The sequence below is a fragment of the Chrysochloris asiatica genome, unplaced genomic scaffold (assembly GCF_000296735.1).
Source record: "Chrysochloris asiatica unplaced genomic scaffold, ChrAsi1.0 scaffold00034, whole genome shotgun sequence".
NCBI classification, from domain to species: domain Eukaryota; kingdom Metazoa; phylum Chordata; class Mammalia; order Afrosoricida; family Chrysochloridae; genus Chrysochloris; species Chrysochloris asiatica.
In genome coordinates this window covers 18,194,768-18,219,677 of record NW_006408552.1, presented here as the reverse complement: position 1 = coordinate 18,219,677, position 24,910 = coordinate 18,194,768, and the positions used below count along the sequence as shown (strand labels likewise).

General features: G+C 50.4%; 1 protein-coding gene across 1 annotated transcript in view; it reads right to left on the bottom strand.

The window, feature by feature from the left end:
* Nucleotides 1–17,995, bottom strand: part of MAD1L1 (MAD1 mitotic arrest deficient-like 1 (yeast)) — a 361,165-nt gene extending 343,170 nt beyond the window's left edge. Inside the window, exons 1-8 of the mRNA XM_006859789.1 lie at nt 17,846–17,995; nt 13,589–13,729; nt 12,409–12,588; nt 10,050–10,174; nt 8,848–8,929; nt 8,500–8,630; nt 8,201–8,315; nt 7,445–7,506 (exon numbers count right to left, since the gene is read on the bottom strand). Coding sequence (XP_006859851.1) covers nt 7,445–7,506; nt 8,201–8,315; nt 8,500–8,630; nt 8,848–8,929; nt 10,050–10,174; nt 12,409–12,588; nt 13,589–13,729; nt 17,846–17,995 — 986 coding nt within the window. The remainder of the gene's footprint in view (nt 1–7,444; nt 7,507–8,200; nt 8,316–8,499; nt 8,631–8,847; nt 8,930–10,049; nt 10,175–12,408; nt 12,589–13,588; nt 13,730–17,845) is intronic.
* Between the last annotated feature and the right edge of the window lie 6,915 nt (nt 17,996–24,910).

Below are 24,910 nucleotides of genomic sequence, written 5' to 3'. Positions count from 1 at the left end.
ATCATGCGTTCTCCAGCATCATTTCTATCACCAAGGCCATATTTTCCAACTACTGATCCTTCCTCTTTGCTCCTAACCTTTGCATTCCAATCACCAGTAATGATCAATACATCTTGATTGCCTGTTTGAATGATTTCAGATTGAAGAAGTTGGTAGAATTCTTCTATTTCATCCTCACTTGCTTTAGTGGTTGGTGTGTAAGTTTGAATAATAGTGGTATTAACTGGGCTTCCCTGTATGTGCATGGATATTATCCTATCACAGACAGCATTGTACCTAATGACTGATCTGGATACGTTCTTTTTGACGATGAATGCCAACACCATTCCTCTCAATTTGTCATTCCCGTCATAGTAAACCATGTGGTTGTCAGATTCAAAATGGCCATTTTAGCTCACTAATGCCTAACATATTAATGTTTATGAGTTCCATTTCCTTTTTGACAACTTCCAATTTTCCCAGATTCATACTTCGTACATTCCATGTTCCAATTTTCAATGGATGTTTACAGCTGTGTCTCTTCATTTTGAGTTGTGCCCCATCAGCAAATGACAGTCCCATGGACTTTTCTCCCATGAGCTTTACTCCATTTGCGTTATCATAGTCAACTCTACTTTGAGGAGGCAGCTCTTCCCCAGTCCCATTTTGAGTGCTTTCCAACCTGAGGGACTCATTTTCTGGCACTATATCTAACATTGTTTCTCTGCTATTCATAAGGTTTTCAGTGACTAAATATTCGGAAGTAGTTCATCACTCTTTCTTCCTAGTCTGTCTTTGTCTGGAAGCTCATCTGAAATCTGTCCACCATAGGTGACCCTGCCGGTATTTAAAATACCAGTGGTATAACTTTCAGAATCACAGCAACTCACAAGCCACCACAGTAAGACAAACTGACAAACAAGTGGTGGCCATTTGGTTTTAAGTAGAAACTGTCATTTAAATTTCGAGGAGATCTGTGTGCATGTGTAGTAGAACCCTCCAGGTGTGGCGGTGGGGTGTCCATTCGTTCAGGTATCCCTTCTAGTCACTAGAATGGAGGTGCACAGACGGCGAGAGACCAATGAACAGATACCAAAAAAAGAATATCCACACCTGTACCTCCGTGGTTCTGTCAGGCGTTCGTGGCAATTCTGATCCTTCCCCAACTTGGTCTCTCCCAAGATAGCAGTTCCAGGAGCAGCTTAGCGTCTTGAATTAGAAAGCAATGAATTTCTTGATTCTGCTACAAATTCCCGTAACTGTAAGCCTTCCAATCTTCTAAATATTCCTTTATATGTGATTCAGAGTTCTAGCACCATCCCCTGAGCCTGCTTGGTCTGGTATTCTGTGCTGTTGTTGACAGAGCTCCTCACTGCATGTCCACCAGATCCGCCATCTTAAAAAAGACCTCATAAGAATATGAGAAACTGCCAAATTGTTCCCAAAGTGGCTATACCATTTTCTACTCTCACCAGCAACTTGTAAGTATTCCAGCTGCTCCTATTTGGTGGTACTTGGTATGATTATTTAATTAGGTGTTGTTAGGTACTGTTAAGTCAGTTCTGACTCACAGCAACTCTTTTAATAGCAGAACAAAACTCAAAATCTTATTAAAAAATAAAAAAGCCCATGCTTACTGATCCGATAGAGACCGATAGAGCCCTGAATACTATGCTCCTTCGCCACCCTTCAGGTCTGAAAGTAAACTCATCATAGGCTTCTAACGGAAACAGGGAACCCTGGTGGCACTGTATGATAAGCACTGGACTGCTAACTCCAAAGTCAGCAGTCAAACTCACTGACTGTGCCATAGGAAAAAATGAAATTTTTTGCTACCATAAAGAGTTCTAGCCAGCGAGAATCATTCCCACACCCACCACACACAGAGTAGACAGGGATGGGCAACTTGGACATTGGCTACCCAAAATGGGGGGTGGGGGGCTACAAAGGCAAGAATTGACTGGCTTACAAGCTTTCAAGAGGGAGCCTAGATCCCGAGGGCATGAAGGAAGGTAGAATCTCCAGTGAGTAGTATTCAATCTGTCTAGGCGGGGTTGATGCAATGAAACGCAGACAGGTCTCTTGTGATACAATAGTGAATAATTGTTATCAGGACTGATTGTGAGGGTTGGAAATGTAAAGGTAGACGTTTTATAGCAAGGAGGGGAGTGATTAACTTTTCAGTCTAGGAGCGGAGGTCCCTAGGACCATCAAGGGAGAAGAGCAGAGAGCGGGACCCTACCCAGAGAAGCAGTGATGCCTGAAATGGAGCCACAGATGATGACGTGGAGCAATGGAGCAGCTGGAGACTTTAGATCCAGAGAGGGAAAGCGACTTTGTGCTGAAGATCTGGGGGTACGGGGGAAGGACTGCATGGAGGGGATTGTAACCATGGCAATGAGAGACAATATACGATAGAATGAATGTAAAACTAAAGTTCTCCCATGTAAACTATCACATAATTCACAATAAAACATTAAAAAAAAAAAGAAGAGTTATAGCCTCAGAAACCCTATACGAGGTCATAGGAGTTGGAATCAACTCAATGACAATGGGTTTGGTTTTAGAAGAAAAACAATAACTCTAGGGAGGTAGGCACTCCTTAGAATAATCAACCATTTGAGATCAAAAGGGCAGCATTGACTCCAGCGCAAAATTTTAAAGTGTTAGGAAATGAGGACTGGAAATAGGAAACTCAGGGAGGAAGTGGGTGCATGGTGTTACTTTATGGGGAAAGCAATCAATGAGATGAAACAAAACAGTTATGAATTGTTGAATGGAAAACTGATGATCTGCTCTGACAACCTTCACCCAATTTAGAATAAAATTTTTTAAACATAAAGATGAAATGGCTTATAAGAAAGCCTAAAATAATTACTATTTATTCTAAGAAATAAGTTTGCTGACCCATGATATAATAAAAATAAATCTTGGCCACACCCAAACTTCCAGGAGCTCCAGCTTTTGTATTTGGGTCTAGTATCCACGACTCGATGGCCTTTAACACCAACAACAACAACATCCACTGAGTGGCCTTGGGACTTTTGATGAAAGCAACTAGCCCTGTACCTGGGCTCTTTCTGGACTCTCCATCCTGGATTTATTTGGCAGTCCTATTAGCCATATCTATTCAGTAATACAGTTTCTAGCATGTCTTGATATTGACCACGATAAATCTTTAATTTGGTTCTTTTTCAACACTGTGCCCTGCATTTCTATAAAAACTGGCATCAGCTTGTCAATTTCTACAAAAAACAGGCTATGAGACTCTGATCAAAATTAAGTTGAGTAAACTGACATCGTAACCACAGAGCCTTCTGATCTGATCCACAAGTACAGATTGTCTCTTCATTTATTGACCAAAAACCCACGCCCACGGCCAACAAGCTGTTTCAACTCATAGCGACCTCTACAGGACAGAGTGAAACTGCTCTACAGGGTTTTCCAGACTGTCATCTTTATGAAAGCAGGCTGCCACATCTTTTTTCTGTGGAATACTTCATGGGTTTGAACCACTGACCTTGCAGTTAGCAGCCTGACACCTAACCTACTGTGCCACCAAGGCTCCTCCATTTATTTCGGTGATCTTAAATTTCTCTCATCAACATCTTAAAAGAGTTTTTGATGTTGCACATGTTTTGTTAAATCCATCACCAAGTATTTCACACTTTGGAGTTGTTTTCTATGATCTGTGCAGCCATTCCTTAATGGCATGGCAGTTCCACTTTTTGTGTATTGCTCTGCAGCCCTGGACGCCACTAAACACAATATGCACTAGTTCCAGCAGCTTTGGAGAGATTCCTTGGGATTTCCTACGTGGACAACTGTGTCACCTACACACAGAGGCAGTGGCTTCTCTGTTCCAGCCTGCATGCCCTTCGCTGCTTTTTCTTTCTTCACTATGCTGGCAGGGACAATGTAGTACAGCACTAAACACATGTGGTGGGACCACCTTTTCCCCTGCATTAGGAGGAGAGCAAGAGTTTCCATCACAACTGGGTGAATGTATTTTTTCAAATGCCTCTTTGCGTCTGTTAAGAGGATCACATGGGCTTTCTTCTCTTTTATCCTATGAAGATGGTGCGCTACGTGAATGGGCTTCCAAAAATGAGCCGTCCTTGCCTTCCTGGGATCAACTCCCTTAGCTCCACCTTTTCCAAGAAGCCTCTCTCAGCTGCTTTTCTTCTCAGTCTTCCACTTTCAGATAAAAGCATCCCTCCAGACAGACCAAGTTCTAAACCATGTCATGGTTCCTGCGGCCAGGTTCACAGTCCACTCTGGAGTCCTATAGGATGAGGCTGTCCCATGTCGGTGATCATGTGGCCTCTCCCCCAGTGCATCCCCGCCCCCCCATACACACACAGCCTCAGTGCCCTCCCCAGTCCACATAGCAGTCCTCCCATGAGATGCAGTCGGGCACAGGACCAGGTGTGCACAGGCTCCTGGTGGGTAGATCTGATCAAGTGCCGCCAACAGGACAGCAGAGGAAATCACCTGTCGATTCCAAAGGTCAGAGCAGGGGCCCTCAGCCCCCCAGTGCTGCCCTGCAGGTCTCACAGGGACCCTGCCCACACTACTCGCCAGAGTACATAGGACCTAGGGCTGGAGACATAACAACCACCAGCAGATCCAGATGTTGTCACAAGGCAGCCAGTGTTCTGGGGACAGGATCCCATGCAGCATCCCCCAGATCCCCAGGAGACTCAGAAAATTTCAGGAGCAGTGATCTCCACAGTTCAGCCATGAGCTGAGCTCTGTCCTCAGCTGGGATGGGGTGTGGAAGCCACCTCGCCATACCAGCCCTCCTCCTCAACCTCTCCTCAAAGGGGCTCCTCCAGGTACATACCAACAGGCCCAGCCTAGTTTTTCTGCTTTTGATACAAGAAACCACAATGCAAGGAGCAGAGAACCATCATGCCAGCTCAGCCACAGACCCCTCTGAGGGTGAGAGAAGCCACAGCCCCTGCAGAGAGCCTGGCAGGTACCACTTGGCCTGAAGAGCAGCACCTGCAGACCTGAGGGCTGAAGGCTGGTCAAGAGCAGGGCAATCACAGAGCATGCAGAATGGTCAGCACAGAGGCAGGTGGTCCTGTGGACAAGAGGCCTCACTTCCTGCCCAGCAGAAAGCCATATTTGGTGAGGACGCATGTTGTACAGAGGTCAGGGGAAGCTGAGGGAGTGTCCACAGCCCCCAGCAGCCGCCAGGATCACAGAGGGATATACGCCACCTAGTGGCAGCACCGGATATCATAGGTAGAGGTCGGTATGGGCCCAAACAGTAGGCCCTGAAATGATAGCATTATCCAGGCAAAGTCTCCATCAGAATCCCAGAGATTCACGACTCCATGAAGCAAAGACAAAGTGTAAGGAAACTGAAGCACAGAAATGAGGCCGGGCACCCAAGACCCATATGACAGCTTCACTGAGTCTGATATGAACCCATCACTACCTTGACAGCCCTAAGCACCTCTCCTCGTGATCATGTGGGAGCAGACCCGCGCCCAGCAACCCTGATAGCCACTCTTTGGTGGCCTCATTAAAAACACCCCCACACTGATCAGCAGGGCCCCTGCAGTGTGCCCATTTCTCCAGCATGTCCAGCCCATTCATGCCCCTCCTACAGAGGCCCCAGGCCACAGTAAGGAGCCCACCCTTCACAGCTTCCTATAGCACCTCTCCCTATCCCGACCATCACCAAGTCCCTGTCCATATCCCACACCCAGCCAACAAACCAGAACAGCAGGCCCAACCCTCACCCAGGTCACCCCAATTCTCAGGCCAGCCCTTAGAGATACTGCCTGGGCGGTTCGGGGCTGCATCCCTGGAATCTGCAATTCCCATACTCTCTAGGTGAGTCTGAGCCTGCGTGCCAGTAGATGCTCTGTGACAGAGGTGCACCAGCCCTGGGAAAGACGGGCAGGAGAGGCCACCAGGAAATCCAACAGGAGGGAACTGAGGGTCCCCAACACCAGGCACCCAGAGCAGCCCAAGAGGCCTGGGCTCAGCAGAGAAAGGCATGAAGGAGACCCCACCCTCCAGGGAGCCCCAGGAATGCAGGGGCTCCAGTCACCAACAGCTCTGCCTCTGCCAACAGAGAATCTGTGATGCAGGACAGGTTCACCTGCATGCAGGGCAGGAGCATGGCAGGAAGGGTCATGCTCTGCCCCAGCCCTAGTTCTAGTCCCAGGGCCCAGACCCCACCTCCTGGGTGAAGACTCTCCTCTCCCACCCAACCCTAAGCCGGCAAGGGACACACTCAGCAACCCTGTCAGACCCCTGGACCCGTCTCCTTCTCTCCCTCATCCCACACTGAGCCACCAAAGGAAGGATCCACAAGCACACAGCAAGACACATGGCCACGTATGACTCTGCCAGGTCCCAGGTACCAAGGCTGCTGGCTAACACAGGCGGCAACCTCTGCTCCCCAATCCAGCAGAGCTAGAGGCATAGCCCTGGAGACTGGAGGTGGAGCCACCGAGGCTCAGGAGCAGTGCACGCTCTCCTCCAGCCACAAGGTCTGGTGCCCCTTTGCTAGAAGCAGCACTGGCCCATCTGGGTTCTTGACAGGGTTCAGAGCTCCCTCACGAGAAAGTAGTTGCGGAGCTTGCTGATGAAACTAAGGTGTCCATAGGGCCAGAAGGCCCATGTTCCAGGGAGTTAATGAGCCCAGGGGATCAGAGGATTCGACGAGCATCAGGCCTACTGGGCCAGCTGGCCTGGTTTCATGTGTCACACCTCTGCAACACATCAGGGCATAGGGAACTTCACAGGTATGTCCATATGCCTGCCAGAGTGATGATAGGTGGCTCTGAGAGACAGGGTCCATCTCAGGGAGCAGCAGGACTCGGATCTCATGAGCAATAGGCAGTATGACAACTGCAGATCCATCAGCCTCAACCTCCCCAGACACAGGGCCATGCAGTCAGCAAAGCAGCAGCAAAGCACCGCTGGAGACAGATGAACAGTGGCCCTGGTCCTCAGCTGAGATGGGCCAGACCACAGGGACCTGGAACAGTGCCCATGTGGCACCTGGCTACAGACCAGGGAACAAAGTGGCCAGCCCTCAACACTAACTGCAGTTAGCAGAACGATGACTAGCTGAGGAGGCAGACTGAGACAATCACTCTCCATTATGCTAAAAACCCTCAGTTCATCTCCACATGTGAAAATCGCCTAAAAGGAACACCTTTCTCATAAAGCAACTGCCTCCCCAGCAGAACCAGAAAAGAGCCGGCACCGTGAAGCTGCAGGTATTTGGACTCTAAATGAAGACACCATTAGGGCTATGGTGGGGAGAGCCACTTAGCTCCACCTCCCCTGCTCTGTGAAAGCCATTTATTGACCCTGAGCGGCGGCAGCAAATGCTCCCCACCAGCAATCGGAGGAGGAATTTAACAGGAGAGATTTAGGGACACGGCTGTGTCTCAGAGAGAATGGAACATGGAAAGCCCAGCCCTCTGCCTACCTGAGGTGCAGACCCATGGCCTGGTCCAGCCGCTCCCAGCTCTGCAGCTTTCCCAGCAGCTTCTGCAAAGACAAAGTGACCATGCCAGTAAGGACATGCCAAGGTCTCCAGAACCCTTCCTATACATCCCACAACTGCTCTAACCCTCTAGCTGCACACTGTCACCCCTCACTGCAAAGTCCCCCCTCACTGCACAATGTGATGGAGAATTTTCCATATCCATTCAGCTAGACTACAGGGCCTAGATATCCCATCCCATGCCAGTCAGCCAGAACTATCTCCTGAAGAAACACTGCTGGCCTCTGGAGTGACTCTGGGCTACATACCTACATCAACCACAGTAGATGGAGGTGCTCTGCCCTGGGGGCAGCTATCCTACCATGGTGCCATCCCTGCCACCCAGGAGCTCTTGCACACTTGGCTCTGTCCCTTCTAATCTACTAGAAGCAGTCCTAGCTCACAGTCCTCCATCTTCACAGCCATCAATGGCACATGAGTGCTTCTCTTACCTCCCTCTGCAATTTGGAGGGTCCTGTGATGAGACCCATCTGATCAACCAGGATCAGTGGGCCCTCTGCCAGGTGATATGACATGTATACAGACTCTGGGAATAGGGACAAGGGCATCTTGGATATTATTCTGCCGCCCCCAATGTGGCTTTCACATGTGAGGTGACCAGCTCAATATTCTGACAAGGACCATTCCAGGCTCCCCCAGAGAAAGGACGGCCCGCAGCAGCTCCCCGTGGAGCCTCACCTCCTTCTCCAGCTCCAAGCTGACCAGCTCCTCCTGCAGTTTCTCCTGACGCCCCAGCCGCCTATGCAGCCCCTCCAGCTCCTCCTGCAGCCGCCCGCTGGTCTCCTGCATCTCCCTGTGGGAAGGTCAGACACTGGTCACTCACTCAGAGCCACAGGTCAGGCCTGGGCTGCACAAGCCATGAGCACAGCCAGCACAGGGGCCAAGGACCAGGAAGGCAGAGACTGCCCACCACAGGCTGCGCCCAGGGCTCCCAGTCCAGGAGCCCATGCCCACGTCAGCCTCCAGGGAGCCCTCACCGCAGGCGGGCGTTCTCCTCCCGCAGCTGCTTCAGTTCCCACTCCACCTTGGGGAGCCGCCCCAGCTCCTTCTTCATGTTCTTCACCACAGCAGCCTCCTGCTCCTGCAGACACAGCTGCTGCTCCAAGTCCTGGACCACCGGATAGAAAGGAGCGTCAACAGAACTCGTCCTACACCTTCCTCGTGCTTCTCCCAAAGCCCCCCTCCAGCAAGCCCTCCCTCATCCCCAGGTCCCCTGACCTGTTCATGCACACACTCACACACACCACCAGGCACCGCACTGCAGGAGGCCGACCCTGCGGTGACATGCACAGAACCTACACTGGGTCAGATGGAGGCCTCCTCACCTTGATCTTCTGTTCGTGCTCTGCTCTCACTTCCTGGCCCGCCTGCAGCTCCTGGAGCTTCTGAGTCGCTTCCTGCCACTTTCTGAGGGAAAAGCAGACCGTGTGCATAGGGCAGGCATGAGTGAAGCTGCATACAGCCACCCCAAGGTCTGCAGCGTGTGCACTCACACAGATACACAGACACGCACAGACACACACATGTATAGGCACAGACACAAACACACAGATACAGACACAAAGACACACGAGTACATACCAATAAAGACACACAAAGACACACGCACATGCATACAGAGATAGAGATACAGACACACAAACATACACACACAGATAGAAGTCCCTCTCCCAAGTCCGTCTAGCATGTGTACATCTACACACAGATACTGACACATATAGCTGCACACTTACCCACACACTGATACACACATACAGACACACAGACCTACAAAGCTACACCTCCACACAATCACACACATCCACAGGCATACATAAAGACATGCAGACACACACATACACTCATGCACAATCACATATATGCAAGAACCATGAAAGCACATGTTGTTATATGCCATCAAGTTGGTTCCAACTCATAGCAACCCTGTATAGGGTTTCCAAGGAGCAGCTGGTGGGTTTGAACCACCAACTGACCTTGTGACCCAGTGCTTACCCTCCAGTGCCACAGCAGGACTCCCTGCATGTACACATACCCATGCAAAGACCCCACAAGCACACAGCCACACAAACATACAGACACACTCAGATATACACATGTACATAACAAGGCAGCTTCCAAAGTTCGTTGACAAAATAATGAAATTTTTTCAAATGTTTTGCAGTCCCTTGTACAGACACACAGATACACAGGGACACAGGGAGAGACAGCACGTACCCATACATGCACATACGCACACACTCTCTCCCACCCAGGAGTACCCAGAACCCTGGGCTCTCTCCCACCAGTCCCAGGGCCTGTCTCCTCATGTTCATGGCATGGCAGCCTGTAGCCTGCCTAGCTGCCCGACCACACCCTCCTTGCCCCCACCAGCCACTCCTACAATGGGAAACACACTCGGGCCCCTGGACAGTTATCCCACTCTGTCACATCACACACATCTGCTGACATTCCCTCATTAGGATGCAAACCACAGGGTCCTGCCTGAGCCTCACATGCACTGTGCAGCCCTGCCCAGGTCCCCACTGACTTGTGCTGCATGTCCACTTGCTCCCTCAGCTCCTGTTTCTCAGACTCCAGGCCCTTCAGCTGCATTTCCTGGTTCATGGCATTCCACTGCAGCTCTGAGATCCTGCCCTTCAGCACGTTGATGGTCTACAGAGGGAGACAGGGCAGAGGGCGGCTCAGAGACTCTGTCTGTCCCCTTCAGAATGAGGAGGTGCAGGTCCCTCCCTTAACCCTATCCTAAAGCCACTACCTGAGAGACAAAGGGATGCCAGCCAGGAGTAGCACTCAGCCTACTCCCCTACTCCCTGCCCCTTTCACAGGGCTGCCACATACCTCCCAGGTCTGCCTCACTCTGTCCATACCCCGCTCTGCAGACACCTGTCCCTGCTCTGCTCACATCTGTCTCCATCCCATACATGTGCCTTCTATCAGCCTATATCTCTTTCCCATATCTGTCATACCACCCTACTAGTTATTTGCTAAACTGTTACCAGAGACAGGAGCAAGGAACCCTCTAGAAACAGGAAATGGGGTCAGGGTCAGAGCACCCACATTGGCAGAGCTGATAGCCACTTTGGGACAAAAGGGTTCAAGCCAGCAGCTCTGAAGGACAATGTTACAAACAGAGGGGTGAGGAAGGAAGGACATTACACAGAGAGAGGGTCCAGGAAGGAAGGATGTTACACAGAGAATGGTTCCTGGAAAGAAGGATGTTACACAGAGAGGGGGGTGAGGAAAGGAGGAATTTTACACAGAGAGGAGTTCAGGAAGGAGGGATGTTACACAGAGAGGATGTGGAGGAAGGAAAGACAGGGTTACACTGTCAAGGATGGATGGAAGATGACAAATTGAGAGTATGTAGCAGGTTGGGGCTGAGCGGCCACAGCAAGCAGTGCTCAGTGGTCTCAGTCTTGGGGTCAGAAGCCCAAGACACTCATTCACCCATCCACACAAAGTACACTAAGCAACAGCCCATGAAAACACTCCCCACTGTGCCCTTCCCCTCTAGTAGTGGGACTGGGGCTCCAGCTGTCTCCATGGAGCAATCATATGTCTGCTTTTCCTAACTGTTGTCATTGGTGTTCAGTGTCATCAAGTCGGTTGCAACTCACAGAGAATCTATATAGGGTTTCCGAGGAGCAGCTGGCAGGTTTGAACTGTTGACCTTGCAGTTCAAACTGACCTTTTGGTTTCCAGGGCATTATCCTGCAGTGCCACACCAGGACTCCCAACTAGGGGTCAGGAAAACTCAGAGACACGGAAACCACAGTGAGCATGGGACGGTGTACTTCAGACATCTGACTGCACTCAGCAGACACTGCCTGGGCCCCAGCCAGCTCCTGGGCACAAGGACATGTGGGGGGCTGTTCACAGACAGAGCATGTCCATGGGGAGCACACTAAGTCCCATTCTGCCCTGCTTTTAACTAAACTCACTGCAGACTTGGCAGCTTTCATGGAGCCACCAGGCCACGTCTATCCTGCCCCCATCCTGCAGGGCACCCAGCCTGGTCAGACCCAGAAGAGACCCAGGAAGGAGCAGAGTCCTCCAGAAGTCGGCCGTCACATGCCTCTCCTGCCAGCACCACTTCACAAGGCAGACGTGGAACAGTCTTCACATGCTCCACAGCATCGCCGAGGCAAAAATAACCCTGAGCTGCCTCCCAAGATCCATCAAGCAGAGAGGAGCATGCAGCGGTGGAATACCAATGATGCGCTGTCCCCGAGCCCTCCCCCAGCTGAGTTTCGTCTTCCCTGTCAGCACCTGTGATCTGGGGCGCCACACAGAGGGGACAGGGAAAGTCACAAGGTCCAGGTCCCAGTAGAGCCAGTGTGCAGCCCTTTCTCTGGAACTCCCACAGCCTTCAGTGTACAGGGACAGTGAGGCCAGCAGCTCCTATGCACTGCATTGCCATGACTCCTATAGGCTTTGTAGATCTAGAAAGAAATGCAAATCTGGATGCACCTATTCACACCTTCTGAGAAAGCACGCGTACCCGGAAAACAACATTCACCACACAGGTGAGGCTGGTGTGAAGCTAGCAGACACCACGGACACTAAAGGACCATACAGCCACTGGCAGCCAAGCCAACGCCGCAAAGGTGGGGATGTGGGCACCTCACACCCCAGCTCCTAGGGCTTGGTCCAGACAAACTAACTCCACCAGAGCACAAAGGTGACATGCATAAGGTTTCCTGAGAGGGAGATCAAACAGTACATGAAGGTACATGAAAAACCAAGCATTTGAAACTGATAAATCTCGGCTAACATGACCATTAAACATCAGACCTCAGAAGAGCTCGATGCACTGATTGGGTAGGCCACTGTGACTCCGACACCTGTGGGACACCACCTGAAGCGCTGGGGATAGGTGGGCTCACCTCGTTGGCCTCAGCCAGGCTGTCTTCCTTCTCCCGAAGCTTCTTGCTGGTGGTGTCCAGGCTCTGTCGGCATGAATGGTGGCGCTCCATCTGCTCCTTCATCTTCTCCTCAGCCTCGGTCTCACGTTCCTGCAGCTGCCGGATACGTGTCAGCAGCTCCTGGTTGCGGTCAACCTCACGCTGTTGGGAGGAAAGGAGAGGGGTGGGTGGCAGGGTGGGCACAGGCCATCTGTCCCAGGACACACACCTCATGGGCCGCAAGAGAAGGGCCAAACTGGGACTCTCACTCCAACCAAGAAGTCCACAGCCTTCCCCCCAGGAGCACAGGAGCCACAGGGCAGCAGCCCAAGTCAGGCCTAACATGGAAGGCCTGGGCCAAGTGGCTTGGAGGAGCCCCTTCTAGAGCCTTGCTTCTCACACCCCTGCAGCCTCAGACCACCGCAAGGCTCAACGAAAGCACATGGACATGAAGACTTGGAGCATCAAGGACCTTCCAGGACACCAGGACCCTCAGAGATCCCAGGACAAGGGACCCTGGAGAACACATGGATCCCCAGGAATGCCAGACTCTCAGGAACACCAGGACAGGACATTTTACTAAAAGTTGGAAGAGCCCTTGTGGGGTACTGTAGAATAAGCACTGGACTGGTAACTGCAAGGTTGGCAGCTCAAACCTACCAGCCACTCTCAGAAACCTATATAGTCAGAATTGACTGGACAGCACATAACAAGAGGATGAGGAGCTAGAACACACAAAGAAGACACTTCCTCTGGCTCCACGCCCTGAATTTGGGCTCCTAGACTATGAGAAATAAACTCTGCTTTTCAAAACCACCCCTTGTGGCATGTATGTGATAGTGGCCATAGAAGGCTCGGACAGCAAGTGTAGCCAGGTCAAGTGCAGCCAGAAGGGGCCAAACAGCCACATTCAGGAACAGGCGGGGAGGGAGAAGGGAGATGCACCTGCATTCCTGACAGCTCAGCTGCACTCACTGGGAAAGCTGGTGGTGCTCGGAGTCCAGGAAAACCTCAACCCCAGGGACAGGAAGCTTGCAGCTCTTGCCAGCCCCCTGGAAGTAGGCTCTCTCCACCACAGACTTCGGACCAGCTGAGCTAGGCCCAGTCTGGTCCCATCACCCCTCCATAGCCCCCTCCACTGGGCAGGACTGCCCACACCCACCTCGTAGTTCCGGGCACTGGTGGTGGCGGCCCGCTCCAGTTCCACACGGGCCCTCTTGTGGCTCAGCTCCATCTGCACCTTCTCCCGCTCCACCTGGATGAGGTGCGACTGGGAGCGGATCTGCTCCGCACGCTCCTCCAACTGGATGGGCAGGGGAACCAAAAAGAGGGGACCTCAGAGGCTGGGTCCCTGCACTCCTCACCCACTGAGCACCCTCCCCGCAGCCCAGCACTGAGACTGGAGTGCAGGCAAGAAGTTCCAGGGCCCCTGCCAGCCAGAGCTTGCCCACATGCCTATCCTCTCCAACAATCTCAGCATGGGAGAAGCACCCTTCTGCAGAGTTCCTCCCCTGCTTCTAATCCTGGGGACCTTTCTGACTGAGTGCTGGCCCCAAAGTGAAGGGCCCATGGGATTAGAACAGCTCCCCTCAAGAAAGCTCCCCAAATGAGGCTCAAGAAGGTATACCAACCAGAGCTGAGAATTTCCCACAGAAGTCACCTCAGAGTTCCACTTCCCACAGAAGCGTAGGGAACAGGGGTGGGTTCAAGCCCAGAAGGCCATCTCCCAAGTGTAAATGGCCATGCTGCATCCCCTGCATAGCCTGGACCCTCCTCAGAAAATGTGGACTCCCAGGCCATGCTCAGACCGACTCACTTGGAACCTCCCTTTAAAACACTCTCAGATGATTCATCCACAAATTCCAGTTTTGAAAAGAACTAGGCTAAATGCCCAACCAATGCTGCCTCCAGGGACCCCTGACCACATTTCACAGTCCAGGTGGTTCAAACTCATCAGCTGCTGAGGGAGACAGATAAGGCTCTCTGCTCCAACAAAGACTGAGTCTCGGAAATCCTATGGGGCAGTTCTACTCCATTCCTACAGGATCACTACAAGTCAGAGTCACCTCAAAGGCAGTGGGTTTGGTGATCTGGAGACTTTCTGCCATGTGACAAATGGGGGAGGGTGCTATTGGCACCAAGGGGCTAGCAGCAGTTAGGGATGCTGACGGATACTCCACAGCACGCAGATAGTCCTGTCCACAATCTCTACACGCCAGGCAGGACCAGCAAGCTGGGAGTTGAAAAGCATCTTCGTCATTCCTCACAGCTGTATTCCAGGGGTATCATAGACTGAAATGTATCCCCCAAAATCTGAATCAGCATGGCTAGGCCATGATTCCCAGTGATTTGACAGTTCTATAACCATGTAATGGTCTTCCATGATGACAATCAGCCGTGAGGAGACTAGAGTGGGATTCAACAAACCCCCTTACTCAAGTCACAGCCCCGATCTGATATAAAGGGAGTGTCCCTGGGGTGTGGCCTGTGTTGCCTTGTATCTTAACAAGAGATCAAAGGAGACAGAAGCAAGCAGAGAGAGATATCAGTACCACCAAGAAAGAAGAACTTGGAGTGGAAGTCCTGCACTGAGAGCCTCCTAGACCCAGGGGAAGAAGGAGACACATGGAGATCTCCCAGGAATGCAGGGTCTACAGATGCTGAAAGGAGACACACAAGAGAGAGCCTTCCGTGGAGCTGGTGCCCTGAATTCAGACTTCTAGCCTCCTAAACTGTTCAAGAATCACTTTCTTTTTGGGAAAGTCACCCTCTTGTGGTACTTCTGTGATAGGAGCACTAGAGAACGAAGATAGGGGTGCAGTCCACATCTTCTTTCACCCTATCATATTTTCTCTGATCTCAACCCCCACCTAGCAATAGAAGGAGTCCTCATTCTGTCTTTCCAGTCTCCTTGTGAGAAGCTTAGCAGGCCTGTTACAGCCTTATCTACATCCAAGGAGGGGACCCCACAGTGAATGGATCAGGACCACAAATACACGTGATACGTGGGAACAGTGATTCCATTTGAAGGAACGTCATCTAAACATGATGCTTACATCTAAGCAACACCTGTATGGGGAAAAGGAGCCCTGGTGGCACTATGAATTAGGCACTATGCTGCTAATTGCAAGGTCTGCGATTCAAAACCACCAGCGGTACCATGAGAGAAAGATGAAACTGTCTGCTCACGTAGAGATTTCAGTCTCAGAAACCATATACAGGGTCACCATGAGTCAGAATCAGCTTGATGGCAGTGCGTTTGGTTTGGGGTTTTTGTGGGTTTTTTGGATGATGAGCGATAGAGCAAACTGGGCACACCTTCAAGCTAAAGCCAAAAATAGGAAAACAATGGAAACCAACATGTAAGCCAGGGAGGAGCAGGAAACGGTGCTGTTACATAGCAGGGATTGCAGTTAATGTCATGAAACACAATGTGCAACAAGGGTTGAATAGAAAACTAATTTGCTCTGTAAGCTACCCCTCAAGCCACCATAAAGAAAAGAAAAAGAGAAGGAACCCTAGGGGGCAGTTCTGCTCCTTCCAACTTGATGGCAATGGGTTTTATAGGCCAGGTAACATTGTGTCATTTATTTTAAGAAATAATAATCTAAGTGGGTATTGTTTCCAGATTATGAGTCTGAGCCATACTAAGTAACTTTCCCAAAGGCAAGCAGCTAACAAGCAGCAAAACTGGAATGAATACAAACCAAATCCAGTGATAAATGATATCTTTTTAACTATGAACCCTCATAGTACGCTGGCATCACTTGTGTGCATCGAAAACAGCAACAGTTCAAAGGGCTTTTCACAGTCCATTTGAGGTGAAGTAACAGATCTTTTAGAACTTAGTGAGGTTTGGGTAACAGCACGAAATTATCAAACACTGAGAACTTGCAATAAAAAATGTATCAATTGAAAAAATTAAAAAAAACCGGAAACTCAAAACAGGAAGGTTCTGGCCACCAAGAAAGGCCAAAACTAGCCTCAGACCTCTAGGCCTACAGTACTCAGTCCCCTCACCTGCTCTTCAAAAGTGGACAAGAGGGACTGAGGCCCTCCAAGCTACTGGGCCCATGAGCTAATACACCCCACAAAAAGCACCCAGATGCTTAGTCAGGAACTGAGGAAGCCGTGACAGGACCGCACAGTGATCCAGAGCTGGGCCTCACAGGTAGGGCCTGGCCGAAGTTCCCAGGCATTTGCATCAATAAAACCCTACAGCCTTTTAGACCTGAGTTGACAACTGCTTCTTTCACCTATGAACAAGGGTCACTTTCATCCTCTATTGTCACCACCATTTTGTAAGAGCGTGTTTAAACCCCTAAATTAAAAATACAAGTACAAAAGGCCTAATCTCTGGATAAAGAGCATCCCTGGCTGAGTAGGGCTACCAAGCAAGCAGTCAGCCAATCACTCAGCCAGTGAATGCAAAACCAACAAACGAATCATGAAACCAGCTGCCATCAAGCCGACTCCAACTCCTGGCCATATCACAGGCAAACTGCTCATCAGGTTTTCCAGGCTGTGACCTTTCAGAAACATATCACCAGGCCTTTCTCTGAGATGCCTCTGGGTAGGTTTGAACCATCAACCTTTCGGTGCGTAGTCAAGCATTTAAACATCTGCCAATGAGGGATGTGGAATGTGAAACAGCCCTGCCACGGGCCTCATCATTGGCCACAGGAAGCCACCTGTTAATGTGCCTGAGGCTGTATTAGCAGGGCAGCCGGGGGGCTCTGGAGTTCAGGGCAGCAGACAAGCCTACGGAGGACTGAAGGACATACCATGCCCTCTTGTCTGGACCCAGGTGTCCCTGACCCTACAGCCTCTGAAGCCCGTCTGCAGCAAGCATGCTCAAGAATCAGCCATACAAAATTATCAGGTTATAACCAGAGCCAAATGGCCAATGTCACCCCTTGCCAATTTCAGCAAAGACCAGAAAATGCTCCATGAGTCTGAGACCATGAAGTGCCCTCTCTTCTTCACTCACGGCCCTGATGCTCCCACCAGAATGACCAAGTTGCCTGTGGTCACAGCATAACCATCCCAAGGGGCAGGCCTTCCTAGGGGATAACCTGCTACCTGGAGAACCCCGTGGCCATGCTCCTAGGCAGCACATCTTCTTCCTCACTTCCGTGAACAAAGTGGCTAGTCTTTGTGAGCTTGGGAGCATGTGTGCAGGACTGAGTTGGGGGCAGAGAGCCTCAGTCCCGTTGAGGGACAGATCCTGGGATCTGACCATTTCCCCAAATAGGAAAGCCCATGTTGGAGACCCACCTCTATTCCCAAACTAAAATGCTCATGTTGGAGATTGGGCCATATCCCCAAAACCAGGACACCAGATCAGAATGTCGAAGACAGCCAAGACAGCCCCAAGGTTTCCAGAGGACACTGGCCCACCTGCCCGCTGGACCCTCACCCGCATGCTCTGCTGGTACTGCATCTGCAGAGAGCCTGTCACCGAAGTGCTCGCATCCAGTGCAGGCCCACCTTCCACTCGCTGGGAAATGAAGTTGTTCAGTGACCGCAGGGAGGACAGGACTGTGGTGTTCTCCCCCAGGTCTTCCATCGTTGCTGTCCTTCTGGAAGGAGACACAAGAGGGCTCACAGGAAGCTCAAGGGGTGCCTCTGGGGTGTCCCACTCTCCTACTGCTCTCTTTACAAAACTGGATGGAGTGGACTCCAAATGACAGCAAACCTGTGCATGTCAGAGTACAACTGTGCCCTACAGGGTTTTCAAATGACTGGTTTTTTTAAAGCAGATCATCTGGTCTTTCTTGCAAGGCACCACTGGTGTCGAACCTGCAACTTCAGTTAGCAGCTGAGTGCATTACCTGTTGGCATCCATTATGGGCTCCAAAAGCCCTTGTCAGACTCTTAAAACTGCCAACACTACACCCAGTTCTTAAGAAGTTAACAGGAAGGCTGTGTTCCCCCATTACCAGAAAGGAAATGGAGGTGTAAGAAGAGCATACACAAAGACAACACACCACCAAACCGCCACTGATCTAGCTGGCTGCTAGAGTGCTGTCCCTGCTCCAAGGCCAGGACACAGATGATGGGGACCACAGCCATGCTGCTGCCGTGCATTACCAATGACACTAGTGAATCTTGCTGCTCTTTTCCACTGAGCACCAAAAAGAAAGGGATCAGGCATGTACTAAGCACCCACATTTCTGGAGCCTCACACCCCTCAACTATAAATCAAAGATAATGACAACAACTTGGCAAAGCTGTTGTGAAGACCATGGCCAACATGATTTATGCAGAACTTCACAATCTTTACTACAGGTAGATAAACTCCATCTTTTTACACACATTCTAGGAATGACATCGAAGCTTCCAACAGTTACACAACCAGGGACGGAAAGATGAGCAGGGAGCCCAGCACATTTTTTAGGTGTTGACTAGACAGCACCTGGTCCCTGTGCTAGACTCAGGGTAAGATGAATGCCAAGACACACGGATCTCCAGGGAACAGCGGGCCCAGAGACATAGAAAGGAGACAAGGACCTTCTCCCAGAGCTGACAGAGAGAAAACCTTCCACTGGAGCTGGTGCCCTGAATTCAGGAATAAATTTGTTAAAGCCAAAAAAAAAAAAAACTTACAGAGCTGAAACTGGCACCCGATGTGTTTGTCTCTGAAGCAAGGCCATGAGCCAGTGTGCAGTGGGGATGAGGATGAACAGTAGCCTCTCAGCAGGCGAAGGAATAAACACCTACAATAAGCACCATGTGCCCCTTAGGGTAAGTCTGCCTTCTCTGCTTCCCCATAAGTGTTAGATTGAAAAACACCTCCCAAAAAAGAGAGTGGCAAATCTGAGGCCTGACTCTGAGTTCCCCCTTCAACAGGAACTTGGGCCCTGAGCAAGTGGGCTTCTTGTCTCCTGGGGGCCATCACATCCATCCCTGTGAAAGGTGGTTGCTGTCCCCATCCCCACCTCTCAGCCACACCATGAAGCAAAAGTAGTCCGAGAAGACAACAGAATGAGCCAGCCCTCTGCTGAAAGCCTCACAGACAAAGGTGCAAAGGGCACAACAGAGCGCTCCTGAGAAGCCCAAATCAGTCCATTTGGCAAAGTAAGACCATGGAAGGCCAGTTCTGGAGGAAATGACACATGAAATACACCAGAATAGAAAGAACGTGTACATCAAATACCTGGAAAACTCCATCCTTCTGGTCCAAGAGACTGGAAGCATCCAGCCACCTGGCCCCTGAGCTGAAAGTGTTCCCAGCAGCACCCAGGAGCTGAGTCTAGATCTCACTGACAAGTACCCTCCTACAGAAGTGACTAGGACTCTCACCACCTGACAACCTCCTCCATACAGCACCACCATCACACTCATCAGGCAGAAGGAGGCCCTAGTAGTGCAAATACTTAAGCACTCCAACTATCAGCCGAAAAGTGGGCAGTTCAAACCCATTCAGAGGTGCCTAAGACAGACAGGTCAGGTCTGCATCCAAAAGGTCACTGTCTACAAGGCACTATGGGGAACAATTGTCCTCTGCACACGTGAGGCCACCATGGGTCGGCGTCCACTCCACAGCAACTTGATATCAAGTCAGCCACCACTTTTACTGTGTTCTCCCAATCACACAACATGTGAGACACGACTTCCTATTAACCGCAGGCCATGGACCACAGAAAAGTTAACAGGCTCAACTGGGAACAGAAAGGTTGGAAGTTCAAGTCCACCCAGAGGAGTGTTGGAAGACCAGGCGAGCTACTTCCAGAAAACTAACCATTGAAAATCTGCAGTTCTACTCTGACTGGTGCAGTCTGTAGGACTGGTGGTGGAGTCCTGAAGGGACGCTGTGGGTTAAAGCTCTGGACTGCAAAGTCAGTTTGAGATTCAAATAGGAGGTTCAAGTTCACCAGCCACTCCTCTAAAACCGATACAGTTCAGAACTGACTCAAAAGCACTTAACAACAGCACTCGAACACACGTGGGGGCCCACTGGTCAGTCAACTTGACAGCACTGGTTGCTGGGGTAAAGCCGTGTGGCCTGTCTGTCCACAGGCACAGTGCACCCACCATGCAGTCCTGGGATGGAGGCAAGAGGTGGGGAGAGCAGCTCTCTTTACTGGCCAGTCCACTACCTCCAACTCAGTCCAGAAAGCCTCCCTGCGGCAGTATCTGCCCCTGTTGCCACACTTGGCCTTGTAGAAGTGAGCAACTGTAAGGTCGCCTTGGAGATGCTGAGGCTGGGGCTAGTTCTCAGGGGTAAGTGGAGAAAGAACTGATGGGAAAAGGGAGGGGTGAGGAGAGGGAAGCCAGGACAGAGGCAGTAGCCTGTGGGGCAGGGAGCGGTGTCCAGACAAGATGGACCTCACAGAGGGCGTACATTGGTGTACGAGGTCACAGAGATCAAAGTCTTGGCCAGCTGCATCCCACAGATGGGAATAGTTTGAGACACGGGGTGACAGGGAGCAGAGTCAGGGGTAGGTACGGTAACCCAGAGCAGTGGACTCCTGTGATGAGGGTTGATCAAGGCGGGGGATCATGGGGTCTATCCCGGAAGGACAGACCCCACAGATGGGAGTTGATACAGGCGCAGGGTCAGGGGGACCGGAGTCCTGGGGCGCGGGGTCCTGGAAGGATGAACCCCACAGGTGGGAGTTGATCGGGATACAGGGTCACTGGGAGGAGGGTCATGGGGCACAGTGTCCCGCCAATGTGGACCCCAAAGACGAAGGTACACCAGGCTCCCGAGGCATGAGGCACGGGGGTCGGCTGGGTCGCGCGGGGGGCCCAAGGAGACTGCCGGCCCCGCTGCACCCGCGCTCCCGCCTCACCTCGGCCACCGCAGCCCTTTGCCGCCGCTCGGATCTCCCTCCTCAGTCGGCGTCCGCGTCTCGCGAGAAGTGCGATTGATTCTCGCGATATGAGACGAGAAGCGCGCCGGAAGAGCCGCCTCCGCGCGCGGCGAGGTCTGTGCTCTGGTGTCTTGAACCGCTAGCCACCCGGCTCCCTTAGAGCAGTCCACACAGAAAGGAGCCCGGGGCCCCGCTGTCCACTCCCATCAGAAGGTGGGCTTCGTCGGAGACACGGCGCCTTGTACCGTACTGTGTAGAGTAGCGGCACCAACGGTGGCCTGGTAGGGCCAAACTGTTTTGCAGTTTTGATTCTATCAAAGATTTTACTATGGTATTTGAATCTCTGATTGAATTAATATCTCTCTTTTCTGTGGGCAGCATGGGAAATACAGACTAGGTGTGCTCTGGATCCTGGAGCGCGGGAGCCTTCTCTAATCCCCCTCTTCTTGGACCGGGGCTTAGCTCGGAATACCAAAGATCGCGCCTAGCGACTCTATGTAACATTTCTGGGACTTAAAGTCCTTACAGGTATTTGTTGTTGAATGCCGAGTCGATTCCGACTCCTGTTAAATGCCATCAAATCGGTTCAACTCATAGCAACCCTGTGTAGGAATTCTCTGAGAAGCGGCTGATGGGTTTGAACCACAAATCTTGCGGGTAGTAGTCCAATGCTTACCCTACAGCGCCACACCAAGGCTCCTTACACGTAATGTTAAGTGCCATCCGTCGGTTCGAGGAGCAACTGGTGTTTGAAGGGCCAACCTTGTGATTCAAAACGACCATAGGTTCAGTGCTTATCCTACAGTGCCACCAGCAAACCCCCTATACCCTGACTGCACCTGACCCTCGGCTCAGTGCTCACTTCTAGCTGTTATCCCACTCTCCTTGAATTCCAGGAGTGGGTCGGCATTTTGATTCCACCAGCCGCTCCTCAGGAGAACGCCAGGACAGTCGGCTCTTGTAAAGATTGACTGCCTTGGAAACTATGGCTACTCTATCCTATAAGGTCGTTGTGAGCTGGAATGTACAGCGCATTATTTGTGTGTCTGTGGATCCTTTAGCATAGAGCCCTTCTACAAGGACAAGTTTGTGTCCCACTTGTTTGTAAAATCTCTTCCTCTCCTTCTTCAGACTTTGCTGTAAAGTACATTCAAAGGGATTGTGTAGGATATACAGGAGACAAGACCTCCAAGTGTGTGTACCTCAAAATGAAATGGGTTATGGATCAGGGGATGCCGGAGGTAGGACATCTGACTTCTCTAATGTCCGACTGCAACCAAAATAAAATTAAAACCCTGGCTTGCAGCTTCCTTCAGGGGATGCCTGGGAATCTCTTCTCCCCATTGTCCCTGGGATATCATCTTGCTACAGTCAGTAAACTCTTGTTGAGAGATGAGCACACTCCCAGAAACTTGTTTTTTAAAAACCAGATAACGGAAATTCCTTAACACAATATATTCTATTTCTTTCATAGAGCTGCATCATGTTCCTGGGAGAGTCAAAATAAATATACGAACATACTACATTACTGCTTGCTTTGGTACACATTCATGGGCTATGTTGATATGTTTTCTTTATGGTCTGAGCCTACAGATTACAGCAATACAGATTTCCAGCAGAAGCCAAGTGTCTTAGTTCTCTCGTGCTGCTATCACAGAAACACAAGTGGATGGCTTTAACAAACAAATTTATTCCGTCAGAGTTTAGGATGCTAGAAGTCCAAACTAGGTGTGCTAGGTGCAAAGGAAGGCTCTAAGGTTGGTTCTGGGGGAAGGTCCTTGTCTCCTCAGGTTCTGCTTCTTGGATGCTTAGACATCTCCATATGGCCTACCATGTCTCTTCCCCCAGCTCTGCTTCTCTCCTTGTTTAATCTCTTTTATTTCTCCAAAGATTGATTCAAAACACACCCTACATTAATCCTGCATCATTAACACAATGAAAATTACCCATTATCAAATAGGACTATAACCAAGGTTATGTTGTTGGGTGCCATCAAGTTGATTCTGACTTCATCGCAACCCTGTGCACCACAGAACGAAACACTGCCCAGCAGTTCAGTGTCATCTTCACAGTTATGTTTGAGCCTATTGTTGCAGACACTGGGTCAACCCTTAAGATTGAAGTCTTCCTCTTTTTCACTGACTCATCACTTTACCAACCATGATGTCCTTCTCCAGGTACTGGTCCCTCCTGACCATATGTCCGAAGTAGAAGAGAATGAAATCTCACCATCCTGACTTCTAAGAAGCATTTTGGTTATACTTCTTACAACACAGATTTGTTTTTTATCCTGGCAGTCCATGTAACTTCCAATATTCTTTGCTGCCACCATAATTCAAATGCATCAATTCTTCCATAGTCTTCCTTATTCACTGTCCAACTTTCACGTGCATGGCTTGGGTCAGGTACACCTTAATTCTCAAAGTGATACCCTTGTTCTTGAACACTTTTTAAAAGGTCTTGTGCAACAGATTTGCCTAATGCAAAACTTCTTTGATTGCTGGTTCCAAGAGCATCAATTGTGGATCCAGGCAAAATGAAGCTTTTGACAACTTCAATCTTCTCTGTTTATCATGATGTTTGATTTAATGATTCATTTGTGACAATCAATGTGTTCCTTATATTGAGGCATAATCCATACTGAAAGTTGTAGTCTTTGCTCTTCATCAGTAAAAACTTCAAGTCCTCTTCACTTCCAGGAAGCAAGGTTGTGTCATCTGCATATCCCAGGTTATTAATAAGTCAAAATATGTTGTTAAGTGCTGTCAAGTTGGTTCCGACTCATAGCCCTGTATTAGGGTTTCCAAGGAGCAGCTGGTGGGTTCAAACTGACCTTGTGGTCCAGTACTTTATTCCAGTGCCAGGGATATTGGGAATTAGGATACAGAGATTCGAGGGACACAATTCCATCCAGAATACCAAAGCATACCCACCCCATGCATACATTCAGACTGAGCGTCTTCCCCCACTGTTCCGGGAAGAATGGATGCAATTTCAGATTATCCACCAGAGAGATGGGAATTGATCCCCAAGTTGACATTTCACATTTTTCTACATTACCTCGTGTACCTGTGCATTTTTATCTGTAGAGCCAGGTGTAAACCTCCTTCCCTGTCAGGTGTGCAGCCTATGAGGGGAGAGCTGCACACAGGTGCATCTCAGTGCCCCAGTACCTTGCTCATTTTTCTCTCTTCCTCCATCAGTCTCTTGACCTCTGCATAAGTGACATGGGGGCTATGTTCAAAATACTCTGGCTACACAAGGAAGAAAGAATCAAACCACATCAGCCCAAGGCCGATTCCTAGGAGGCAAAGAGCGGACATGCCTCAACCCTCCAACCATCTCTCCCACAGCACTCTACTTCTGTGCTGCGTTCAATAATCTGCTGCAGTGGCCACACAGAACTGACAACACTCACACTGATGAGATTTGTTATGTGAAGTGAACAGGGTACAATTCAGGATCAGTTGCAACCCAGGACCCAGCAGTTCTTCAGTCAGGAGCGCTGCTTCTCAGCTGTTCCAGAAGCACACCTCTCTCATCCTGGACCTCTCAGCCGGGCAGCCCCTTGGCCTCTGCCCTGCTCGGGAAAGTGTTACAAAGTTCTTTAACTCTGTGTGTAAATGCCCACAGGGCACCCCTTCTTTCTCTCTCCAAGATGCACT